The sequence below is a fragment of the Alnus glutinosa genome, chromosome 3 (assembly GCF_958979055.1).
Source record: "Alnus glutinosa chromosome 3, dhAlnGlut1.1, whole genome shotgun sequence".
NCBI classification, from domain to species: Eukaryota; Viridiplantae; Streptophyta; class Magnoliopsida; order Fagales; family Betulaceae; genus Alnus; species Alnus glutinosa.
In genome coordinates, this window is record NC_084888.1 from 31,144,457 (window position 1) to 31,157,982 (window position 13,526).

General features: G+C 36.5%; 1 protein-coding gene across 1 annotated transcript; it reads right to left on the reverse strand.

Annotated features, from left to right (window-relative positions):
• Positions 1 to 1,647: 1,647 nt before the first annotated feature.
• On the reverse strand, positions 1,648 to 12,253 carry LOC133863477 (uncharacterized). The gene is made up of 12 exons (XM_062299418.1): positions 11,867 to 12,253; positions 11,507 to 11,787; positions 11,253 to 11,411; positions 9,945 to 10,211; positions 9,735 to 9,852; positions 8,336 to 8,596; positions 7,978 to 8,258; positions 7,724 to 7,882; positions 6,002 to 6,625; positions 5,792 to 5,909; positions 2,101 to 2,164; positions 1,648 to 2,014 (listed from the first exon to the last, which is right to left on the reverse strand). Exons 1-11 carry the CDS (start codon positions 12,027 to 12,029, stop codon positions 2,109 to 2,111), a joined length of 2,487 nt encoding a protein of 828 aa, XP_062155402.1. The 5' UTR covers positions 12,030 to 12,253; the 3' UTR covers positions 1,648 to 2,014; positions 2,101 to 2,108.
• Between the last annotated feature and the right edge of the window lie 1,273 nt (positions 12,254 to 13,526).

Below are 13,526 nucleotides of genomic sequence, written 5' to 3' on the forward strand. Positions count from 1 at the left end.
GAGATTTGAACCTGTTTGCAAGGAGTTTGGAGATGATCTTATAGATGATGTTGCAAAGACTGATGAGCCGAAAATGAGTGCCCGAAAAAAGGACCCAGTTGCTTAGGAATTAGGGCAATGAAAGTATGATTTTGTTCTTGATAAGTCTTGGTTTGAATATGACCGAAGTGAGAAGTATTCCATCGCTTGAGGGCTGCTTTGGTGATTTTTATCTTCCTTGTGAGTGAGTAGGTAGGAGAGCCAGCAGTGTAACTATTCCAAGCAGCAAAAATAACCCCACAAGAATCTATCGTTCAAAATTCTTGAAATCTAAAGGGGCGGGGAAGAAAAGGCGAAGATTGAGCTGTATTTAGAAGAAAAAGGATGATGATCAGAAACATGAGCGGGGAGACGTCTAATGGCGTAGGAGGGGAACATGTGTATCCATTCACAAGTACTGGCAATACCCCTATCAAGTTTTTCTTGTATGAGATGACGACCTTGTCTATTATTGGACCAGGTAAAAAGATTGCCCGTAAAACCTTAATCAATCAAACCAAATTTATCAGTAAAAGAGCAAAACCATTATAATGATATAAATTGAGTTTCCTTAGAGCATTTGAAAACTTTGCATTTCCGAATGTTCAAGTTTTCAATCGAACGATTAAGTTGTCTCTTTAGCCAAATGTTCGATATCCCACTGGAACGTTCGAGATCTTCTTTAACCAAACGTTCGATGTCCCAATAGAACGTTTGAAGTATTTTCCGAACGTCTGAACCTATTTGATTACATTTTATCTTTTTAGCCACCTCAGGCCTTAAGCGTGCAAAACCCCTATAAAATCATCCTTATACCAATTTCCCTCCGAGAAGAACATTGAGCTATCAAGGACATTTTAGGCCTACATGTCAAGCAAGATGAGTACGAGAATTCTCTCTCGAGAAATTCTAAATGTTGCCATTAACTTGCTCTATCTAGTGAAGCATGACGTTTATTGCTTGCATATAAGCTTTGTTGGAGGAATGTTGAATAGAATTATAGTATTTAATATTTCTTTACTTGCTTTATAATTAATACAATCGAAATTTGTAGTGTTTTGTAAACTTCTTAAATAAATTGTGTATCAAATGCGCTGAGGTGGTGTTAAAAAAAAAAAAAACAGATTGGAATCTCCTGTTTCAACTGCGGCATAAATAACACAAAAATTCAAAGTCTAAGATAAGACAGATGTAGAAGCCACCTCCACTAGATAAGTAGGCCCCACATCCTAAGTTGCTCTGGACCGTTGGGCCCCGCGCCCCCGCTCTTAGGCTGTCCAAATTTCACATAAATTCAAACAACCTAATAACCAAAAATCCTTTTACAAAGAAAACGAGTAGAAATGTATGAATTTTGCACAAACAGAGGGAGAAAAAGAGTTCGATAGTACAATGTATATTCATTTTTTTTTTCTTTTTTGTATGTTGAATTGATGCCTCGTGATAAAAAAAATCCCCTTGCATGTTCATTTCTGGCTCATTCTTTTGATCAATAATTATATTTCCATGTTTGTCATCTTTGGAAAAAGACAATCAAGAAGCTAATGAAGGAGAGAAGCTAACTCCGGCAAAGAATTCCTTAACTCTTCTTTCCTTTGGTAAGTACTTCCCCCTGTAATATTATCCATGTATACGCACATCAACAAAAGTTTTCTTTTTTATTTTGGGTAAATACTAAGAACCAAAAAAGTTTCAAAGCAGAGGCTCATCCGAAGTTATACAACAAAAGCAACACAGCCCTTTTAAGGAAAGGACTAAAATGGCAACACAGCCAGTACTACAACCACCTAAAGCAGCTTCTCCCAAAGAAAATGGAAACATAACACCATATATAGGTAGACAATCAAACTAGCAGAGTCTAGTAGTACATAGATATCATCATAATCAGGCATGCTAAAAGATTTTTGCAGAGAGAAGTGAGGCAACTTGCAATGAACGATTAAGCCATCAACATTTGAGAACCACAGTTGCTATGCAAATTCATGCCAGTCACCACCTGTGTGCAGAAATGGAAAAACATTAGCAACTAGCAAAACTAAGATAACCTTAATTACCACAACTTCTAGTCAAAATGGACCTTACATTGAGTTTCAAGTGTTTGAACAAGCATTTTCCAACTCAGAGAAGTTACCCGACCAAGTGACGTCTAAAAGAAAAAGAAAAAGAAAATATATCAATTGAGAGAAATAATTGCATTGTCATTGGAAGTCCACCATACAGACAAATTGGCCAAAAAGAAGTATAATTAGGGTAAAACAATTTAAGCAGGTAAGTTAGCCCTCTTGATGCAACCAATGAAACTCCATAACCACACACCAAAAGATTTTAAAATCTTTTCCCATTGTCCAGTAAATTCACACAACCACATCATTGAACCTATTACATCATGTCACACAATCAATGTCCATAACGACAATACATTAACAAACAAGACAATGATGCATGGCACACGATCAATCTTCATATCAACATTAATTGTGTTGACATCCATAACATTTAGGCATATCACGTGGAGAAAAGCCATACTACAACGGATCAGTTTGGGACAAGAATTCCCCCTGTTTGGTTACCAAGGAAAAAAAAAACTTCAAAAACAAAATCAAGAAGATTCATATCTCAAACAATTACATTTCAAACCAGAGATGAAAAGAAGATAATATCTCTTTTTACCAATAACTACTTTCCTTTGTTAAGGGTACAGCCTTTTATTTATCAACCTCTGCATTCTCTCCCCGAAATATACCCCAAACATTTCTACTACAACAAGGAAGAAGATTATTCAACTAATGGTCTTTTCTTTCTAACATTTTCAACATGCAACATCCAATTAGAACAGATTAAATTCAACCCGTACAAACTGCATGGAGAGCCATTCCAAGCAGACGAGAATCCCAGAAAGGGTGAAAAACCAGATACATCAAGCCATGCACAAAAATAAAATGCTATGACTCATTGACAATACATTAACCAGTATCTTCTAGAAGAATGGAGAAGCCAAATTTCAAAGTCAGTTATTCCTACGAACTCGTCTTGAACTCCATTCCAAAAAACAGGTTGACTTATATCTCACTTGGCTTCTATTTGCTTGCAAATATTTCTAGAGAATTAACAATATGAATCGATTCTACAGTGTAAATCCATTAAGAATTCAAAGGAACATATGCTTAAGCAGATTTATAGTAGGGTTAAATACAAAATTGCCCCCTGTGGTTTAAAAACTTTATTTTTTGCCCCTTAAGTTTTCATTTTTATCATAAGTGGTACCTGTGGTATAGGAAAAAATGAAAATGATACCTCTGTCTATTTTTCTATCCAAAACTGACAAAAATCTACATCAGCGCCACGTGGCATCATTCAAAATGCGACATGTGGCTACACTATTTATTTTAATTTTAAGGCTTAAAAAAAAATTGTAGGAGCCACCCCTTTTGGGCCACATGGGGGTGGCCGGCTACCCCCATTTGGCCAAGGGCGAACCACCCCCGTGGCCTATGGGGGGTCAATCTAGGGGTGGCCGAACCACCTCCGTGGCCCATGGCGGTGGTTCGGCCATCCCCAAGAGCAAAACGGGAAAAAGAAAAAAAAAAATTGATTTTTGCTTTGGGTGTGGCCGAACTACCCTCTATAGGCCACGGGGTGGTTCGGCCACCCCCAAGGGAAAAAGGAAAAGAAAAAAAATTGGTTTTTACCTTGGGGGTGGTGGCCATGTGGCCCAAAAGGGGTGGCTGAGCCACCCCTACAATTTTTTATTTTTATTTTTTTTATAATTTTTTTTTTTTTAAAAAAAGCCCTAAAATAAAAAAAAAAATAGTGTGGCCATGTGTCGCATTTTGAATTGTGCCATGTGGTGCTGACGTGAATTTCCGTCAATTTTAATTTTGGATAGAAAAATGGACGGAGGTACCATTTTCATCTTTTTCCATACCACATGTACCACCTATATGATAAAAATTAAAACTCAGGGGGCAAAAAATAAAGTTTGCAAACTATAGGGGGCAAATAGGTATTTAACCCTTTATAGTAAGCAACATCCAAATAGTTGCTTGCAAGATTCTTCTTCTACATCATCTTAAGTCTTAAAACTTAGAACAGATAAAAAAAAAATAAAAAATAATAATCTTAGAACAGATCCTTTTCTTGCATAGAAAACACTTGTCATATTTTATGTCCTTGAGTTTATCCATTAGGTCTCCAGTTTTAGACTCCGAGAATTTTTGTTTTATTACAAGAATCAGTTTTCTAGTATTATCACTATCAAGTATGACACACAGAACAGAATCAGATATGGACCGCTTTATGATTTTCAGATTCAACATATTAGCTTTCTATCACTTTCTATAATGTGCCTTCTGTTTTCAAGAACTAATGTCAGTGGGCTTTGGAGGAATCAAGACTGTCCATATCACATTATTATTCCCAACCAGAGTTTCAATAGTAAGCATTTAAGTAGAAAGATTAGAGGTATTCAAAATTGTGGATGCTGCCTAAAATTATCATAATAATTCAATGTCATCTAGAACAATGTATGCAAGTAATAGACGTTTAATTTTTGAGTAATGTTTGACATCCCAACACTTTTTTCCATAATTGGGTTCCAACCTGATGTGTCACAATACTATGAGATTGTGGCACATTTCCTAAAATGATATATCTCATGAGATTGTAACACATCATGTTGGAACCAAATTCTGGAAAAAAAAAAAAGTTGTTTGGATGTCTAGCATTCCTTTTCATAAAAATTAATATATGATAATATGATGCAATTTTAAATAGAACATTTATGCATGAAACTCATAAAATACTAAGACATCTTCAGTAAAATTCAGAAAAATAACTTAGACGTTATGTTCTCCAAAAATGTGCCAAAAATATACAAATTTTCATTACAATACCGTTATGTGGGTTTCTTCTAATTTGGGTCACAATTCAGATTTTTCATATTTCCACATTAGAACACAAATGTGTTATGTGGAAAACATTTGGGATCACTTTTCAATGATTAATAAATACTAGGGCTGGAACAATTAAATATTAAAAAAAATAAAAAATAGATAGATGTCTAACTAGATAGCACACATGGATCAATTACATTGGTACATGACTTCCACAAGTTTTTGAAGCACTCGTGCTCTGTAGATTTAGACACTTGTGGAAGTCATATATCGATGTGATTAATCCACGAGCACTGTCACATAGCTACCGTTAGTAGGGTTAATCTTCTTCCCTCTACTACTCTCCTTAGGTGACCGTTAACGATTAAGCCTTTTATTACAGGAGAATAGGGTTTTTCATATATCGAAAGGAGAAGAAACCTAGCCCATATATAGAAATACTCATAAAGTCCTTCCCATTATACTCTACATTATTAAGAAAACCAGGTCTACATGGAATTTCTCCACATGCTAAGCTACCATAAGAATTATAATCTTGATGCAGCTAAGGTGTACCAAACTCTGACAAATATTAAGTGATCACTCAACTATATTAGTTTATTTAAACTAATTGAATATGATTATAGAGAAGATATTCAACCTAGTTTTGCAAATCAAAATTCACAATCATGGAAGTCAAATTTACAGAATAATATTCCAACGGAATGAGGTCACCATCAAAAGAAGAAAGGAAAACAAGACCAAAGTGCATACAAGTCTAAAGGGAGTATACTGATACTTCAAACTTCTATCAATGTTCTACATAATTATTCACATGAAAATACCAAAAGGTAAGTTACTAGAGAAGCAGCAATACTCGATCAAATTAAGATAAATCCTACCTGATTCATCCATTAAGGCCTTTGGGTTATGCTTTGAAGAGCAAGCATCATTGCTTCCCTGTAACTTTGATAGACGTAGACTTTCTTTCGACACTTGGTCAGCTTCTCCAATTTCATTCTATAATAGAGGAATAAGTTGATTAAAAAACCTGCAAAGCAAAATCCCAAATCATAAGCACAAGTCAGCGTATTTCAAAAGTAAAACTTTACCTTATGGGTGGCGGGTGTTTGGTGAGAACTAGTGCTTTCAGTCCCAAAAAATTCAGAGGGATAAAAATCTTTGAAGGAATCAAAATCCATATCCGGAAGGTCATTATCTAAATTAAGGAACCCATCAGCCATGGCAAAATCTTCAGGATCCACATCCGTGGGGTTTGAAAAATCATTAGCTTCAATAAATAACTCATCTCTATATGGGTTTGCATCCATCCCATATTGCTGTGGGATATCAACAAATTTCTGGTCATGATGCAGCTCTGAAGTTTCACCGGTGCCTATGATAGGCTGTTGAAAACTAGTGCTTTCAGTCCCAAAAAATTCAAAGGGATAAAAATCTTTGAAGGAATCAAAATCCATATCCGAATGGTCATTATCTAAATTAAGGCACCCATCAGCCATGCCAAAATCTTCAGGATCCACATCCGTGGGGTTTGAAAAATCATTAGCTTCAATAAATAACTCATCTCTATATGGGTTTGCATCCATCCCATATTGCTCTGGGATATCAACAAATTTCTGGTCATGATGCAGCTCTGAAGTTTCACCAGTGCCTATGGTAGGCTGTTGAAAATCTCCAATGAAATCCCCAGAATACTCAATATAGTTGCTCTTATCCTGATAACAGAAATCCAAAAGAAGGGATGTATTTTCAGATGGAATGCAGATCTCAAGATGATGGAAAATGAAAAAATGTTCAAAAAAAAGAACTCAAGTATTTTAATTAATTAATGAAAATTATTAGATAACAGTAGCCAGAGAAAAAAAAAAGAAAAAAGAAGAGGTACAATAAGCATGAGGCATTAGACATCCTGACCAATAATGGAGAACACCCGACGGATGCTTCCAGCTAATCAATACATTTCCAATAACAAAAGACCAATATGATGGTGGATTTACTTAGATTAAAGCTATATCCATGATCCTACTCAAGTCATATACCCACATTAAAAGTCAAACTCAAGTCAACTTGAATCCAAAGATTGCAACTTTTCGAGGGAGAAAAAAACTTACTTATATTCCAAAAAGCACTTAAACCCGTTACCTCAAAGTAGATAGATCTTTTACCATTTAGAAAATTTTCTTTTGATTTTAAGTAGACGCATGAACATTTTTGTAACGACCCGAGGAAAAGCGCTAGCCACATCTGCACTATCACCCCAAAAGGACTAGTCAATTTGGAGCTTTCCTAGAATCCCTTGTAATTTGGATGTTACAGGTTTGCGGTTAACTTAAGCAAAAACTATCTAGGAGCTTTAGTAACGAGTAATGGGTTAGTAAAGTCATGTAATAAGCTTAGTAGGATTAGTAGGCTTCCTTTGTAATTGTTCAGTTTTAATGGGCCATTTACTTTGTAATTCTGGTAGCAATTCTGTTAGTGTGTTGGGTTTTGTTGTAAGTCGGTTAGAATGTAACTAATCCAATTGAGTAGTGTTGTAGAAATACATTAAGGAAAATCAATGAAATCAAGCAGAAAAGTATTATCTCAAAAATTCATCTTCTTCTCTCTAATTTCTTGGAGGCCCAAAACCTCACACTACAAGCGCAACTAATAAATAGCATCAATTCCCATATCCATATATATATTCTTATCACCAATATATTCAAAATTGACAACAAATAAACAGATTCATTAATCATATCACAACACAAAACAATTCGCCATTTAAACCAAATCTTTGAAAAACAAAATCAAGAACCACACAAAGCACAAACCTCATCCTTTGCTTTCACATATTCACAATCATGGACCACCACTTCCTCAGTGGCGGCCTCTTCACCAGGCACAACAACTCCCATATCATCATGTTCCCCGCCCTCTTCACCGAAAGACGCTTTCCCATTCAGAATAATCTTACACAGTACAAGCGCAGCCTGCTCCCAACCCAAAATGACATTATTCCAATACCATCATCAACCAAAAATATCCAAAACATAATAACAAAATATCAGCTGTATCACAATCTTACTTCGGCAATTCCAGCTTTCTCTAATTCCTTGTCATCGAGGCGGTACTCATGCATGACCCAATTGGTATGAACCCCATGGGGAGCTCGGCCAGTGTGAAAAACAAGGATTTTTTTCATCATTCCCACAGTGCGCGAGTTGCGGCGGACCACGCGGTCCTTCCCTGTGGTCTTCCAGTAACCCTTCTCTGTGGTCCGATTGATCCTCAAACCGTTACCATATTTTCTGCCCAGTGCACTGAAGAAATACCACTCTCGGTCGCTCGTCTTCAACCTCGACTTGCCTACACCCAAAATCAACAAAAACACAATCTTTAAACCTGCATACACACATACAAATATAGAGAGAGAAAGGGGTTACTTCGGAGGTCCCAGGGCTCGGACTTGTAGACATCAACGACGGCGATCGGTTCACGATCGAGAGGCTTGCCAGAGACCTTGTGCTTGAGGTAGTAGAAGAGTTCATCTTCGTTCGGTTGGAATCGGTAGCCGGGTGGGAGTAAGGTTGCCAAGTCATGGTCCATAGCATTCGAATTGCACTGATCAATGTCGGAATTGTGGTCTGGGTTTCGATTAGAGTAAAAATGATCTATTTGAGGGAATAGGAGAGAACATAAACTTCCTGGAAAAGGAAGCTGAAGCTCAGTAACATCTAAGTGGAACAGAAAAGTACTGCTTGCAAGACATGTAATACAACTCAAAAAAAAAAAAAATATATATATATATATATATATATATATACACGTATAAGATTAAATAATATCAATGTCCTGTACAAAAAAAGGATTTTGTTTGGCTCATGGATTTCAGACAAATTGTTTATGCAGCTCAGGGACAGAAAAGCTCATGATTAAATAATCACAACCAATTACATCGAACTCAAAAAAGGCTATATATTTGAGTAATGCCACATAGTCAACTTTCATCCCATTGGGCTTACGTGTCAGTGCCCATCAGCCCTTGTGCAAGTCATATATCGATTTGATTAATCCACGAACACTGTCACGTAATTACCGTTAGTAGGCTTAACTGTCTTCCCTCTACTTCTCTCCTTAGGTGACAGTTAACGATCAAGGCTTTTATTATAGGAGAATTAGGTTTTTCATATATGGAAAGGAGAAGAAACCTAACCTATATATAGAAAGGACATAAATTTCCTACAAACCGATTTATTAACCTTTTTTAATAGTATTAATAAAAAAAAAATTAAAATAAAAAAGTGTTTCTCACATGCTTTAAGGACACATGTCACTCTTATATGTGGGATGTAGAAAATTTCCTACAAACCGATTTGTGTAGGAAATTTCCATCCATATAGAAATACTTATAAAGTCCTTCCCATTATAGACACTACATTATTAAGAAAACCAGGTCTACAAAGAATTTCACCACATCCTAAAGCTACCATAAGAATTAATCTTGATGCAGCTAAGGTGCACCAAACTCTGATAAATATTAAGTGATCACTCATCTATATTAGTTTAGGTAAACTAGTTGAATATGATTATAGACAAGCTATTCAACCAACTTTTACAAATCAAAATTCACAATCATGGAAGCCCAATTTACAGAAAAATATTCCAACGGAATTAGGTCATCAACAAAAGAAGAAAACAAGACCCAAGTGCATACAAGTCTAAAGGGAGTATACTGAGACTTCAAACTTCTATCAATGTTCTACATAATTATACACATGGAAATATCAAAAGGTAAGTTACTAGAGAAGCAGCAATACTCGATCAAATTAAGATAAAACCTACCTGATTCATCCATTAAGGCCTTTGGGTTATGCTTTGAAGAGCAAGCATCATTTCTTCCCTGTAACTTTGATAGATGTAGACTTTCTTTCGACACTTGGTCAGCTTCTCCAATTTCATTCTATAATAGAGGAATAAGTTAATTAAAAAACCTGCAAAGCAAAATCCCTAATCATAAGCACAAGTCAGTGTATTTTAAAAGTAAAACTTTACCTTATGGGTGGCGGGTGTTTGGCGAGAACTAGTGTTTTCAGTCCCTAAAAATTCAGAGGGATAAAAACCTTCGAAGGAATTAAAATCCATATCCGGAAGGTCAATATCTAAATTAAGGCTGAATGGGTTTGCATCCATCCCATATTGCTCTGGGATATCAACAAATTTCTGGTCATGATGAAGCTCTGAAGTTTCACCAGTGCCTATGATAGTCTGTTGATCATATCCAATGAACTCCCCAGAATACTCAATATATTTGCTCTTATCCTGATAACAGAAACCCAAAGGAAGGGACGTATTTTCATATGGAATGCAGATCTCAAGATGATGGAAAAAGAAAAAATGTTCAAAAAATTTAAGAACTCAAGTATTTTAATTAATTAATGAAAATTATTAGATAACACTAGCAAAAAAAAAAGAGGTGCAATAAGCATGACTCTGCATTAGACATCCTGACCAATAATGGAGAACACCTGACAATACATTTACAATAACAAAAGACCAATATGATGAATCGATGATGGGTGTACTTATATTGAATGTATATCCATCATCCTATTCAAGTCATATACCCACATTAAAAGTCAAACTTAAGTCAACTTGAAACCAAAAATTGCAACTTTTGGAGGGAGAAAAAAACTAACATATATTCCAAAAAGCACTTAAATCAGTTCCCTAAAAATAGATAGATCTCTTACCATTTAGAAATGTTTCTTTTGATTTTAAGTAGATGCATGAGCATTTTAGTCCAAAAATTCGGGGACAGAAATCAATGTAACTGGTATAGAAAATTCACAAATGTAATTTTCCCAATCTTGCGGTTAATTTAAGCAAAAACTATCTAGGAGCTTCAGTAACGAGTAATGGGTTAGTAAGGTCATGTAATAAGCTTAGTAGGATTAGTAGGCTTCCTTTGTAATTGTTCAGTTTTAATGGGCCATTTACTTTGTAATTCTGGTAGCAATTCTGTTAGTGTGTTGGGTTTTGTTGTATGTCCGTTAGAGTATAACTAATCCAATTAAGTAGTGTTGTATAAATACATTCGAGGAAAATCAATGAAATCAAGCAGAAAAGTATTATCTCAAAAATTCATCTTCTTCTCTCAAATTTCTTGGAGGCCCAAAACCTCACACTACACGCGCAACTAATAAATAGCATCAATTCCCATATCCATTAAATTCTTATCACCAATATATTCAAAATTGACAACAAATAAACAGATTCAATAATCATAGCACAACACAAAACAATTCACCATTTAAACCGAATCTTTGAAAAACAAAATCAAGAACCACACAAAGCACAAACCTCATCCTTTGCTTTCACATATTCACAGTCATGGACCACTACTTCCTCAGTGGCGGACTCTTCACCAGGCCCAACAACTCCCATATCATCATGTTCCCCGCCCTCTTCACCGAAAGACGCTTTCCCATTCAGAATAATCTTACACAGTACAAGCGCAGCCTGTTCCCAACCCAAAATGACATTATTCCAATACCATCATCAACCAAAAATATCCAAAACATCATAACAAAATATCAGCTGTATCACAATCTTACTTCAGCAATTCCAGCTTTCTCTAATTCCTTGTCATCGAGGCGGTACTCATGCATGACCCAATTGGTACGAACCCCATGGGGAGCTCGGCCAGTGTGAAAAACGAGGATTTTTTTCATCATTCCCACAGCGCGCGAGTTGCGGCGGACCACGCGGTCCTTCCCTGTGGTCTTCCAGTAACCCTTCTCTGTGGTCCGCTTGATCCTCGAACCGTTCCCAAATTTTCTGCCCAGTGCACTGTAGAAATACCACTCTCGGTCCCTCGTCTTCAACCTCGACTTGCCTACACCCAAAATCAACAAAAACACAATCTTTAAACCTGCATACACACACACACAGATATATAGAGAGAAAGGGGTTACTTTGGAGGTCCCAGGGCTCGGACTTGTAGACATCAACGACGGCGATCGGATCGCAATCGAGAGGCTTGCCGGAGACCTTGTGCTTGAGGTAGTAGAAGAGTTCATCTTCGTTCGGTTGGAATCGGACGCCGGGTGGGAGTGAGGTTGCGGAGTCATGGTCCATAGCATTCGAATTGAACTGATCGACGTGGGAATTGTGGTTTGGGGTTTGATTCGAGTGGAAATGATCGATTTGAGGGAGTAGGAGTGAACAGAAGCTTCCTGGCGAAGGAAGCTGGAGCTCGGTAACATCTTAAGTGGAACAGAAAAGGTGCTTCTTGCAAGAGAAGTTTTACATCTCAGACAAAAAAAAAAAAAACATAAAAACATATACGTATAAAGACTAAATAATATCAATGTCCTGTACGAAAAAAGGATTTTGTTTGGCTCTTGAATTTCAGACAAACTCTTTATCAAGCTCAGGGACAGAAAAGCTCATAATCACAACGAAATACATCGAATATATATGTATGTACGTATATATATACACACACACGTAACATAAGTAACCATCAAAGTAAAATACGAGGTTCAGGCATTTTGGCAACCATTTTGGAAATCATCTCCCTCCTTATTTTCATTTTTTCGGAAGAAAAAAGAAAAGGTTAACTTCTTTTTAAAATTATTATCGTATAATCTTCTTTTAGCTCACAAAAAATTTATTGTCAATTTTACTTTATATCACACCAATCACTTATTATCAAATATGAAAAACAAAATAAAATAGTTTGCAAAACAGGTTTGTTCTGAAAAATGACTGGATCAATTTTTTAGGGGTGTAAATCAGAAAGTCGGTTTCCGATTATTGGTCAAAACCGGGACTATCCGGTTAACCAGGATCCCCAGTTAGCCACCCGGTTAGTATCCGGATCGATAACCGGGTGAAAAGAGGAAGAGAGGTCTTTTCCCACTCTAATATTTTGACTCATCTTTTCTCCTTAAAAGATGGCTGTCTTCAAAAGGAACTTTCCCAGTCAAGAGCTCAAAGCAAAGCATCCTAATTCCTAAAGCCGTAGACATCTGCTTTCTCAGTGTATTTGGAAGCAGAGGCACTTCCTGGCTGCTCTTGCTCAGCCAGAAGTTTTTGTCTTTGCCGTCGAGAGATTACCCTGCTTCATGTCCGTACAATGAAATAAATCTAGTCTGTGCATCCAACAGGATTTTTATAATGATTCATGAATTCTTGCTGTCTGACAACGATGATGCATGGGTAAGCTAACGGTAACAAATAACTCAATAAAACCCATATTACAAAAACGCTTCTAGATCAACACGGCAGATAAAGTACCAAGACGAAAAACATTGCACGTACTGTTACTGTTTCTTCAAGAGCAATGGTCCAACATTGTCCCCAATAGCTTTGTTGTGCTTGATATGGCTTGCATCACACATGGCGCATGCCAAATAAATGGGTTTGTTGAATTCTGTTCAGTGTATTGTTTTGGTAAGTTTCGAGAAGTAGGTCTACTCTTGACTAACAACAAACCAAAACCAGAGACTTTTGCTATAACATAATCTTCAGTGGAGTTCCATGCTTTGAGAAGAACATTAGAAGGGTTCAGATCTCCATGAAAGATCTTCCTAGAGTGGAGATACTCCATGCCTCTTGCAATCTGAAGCA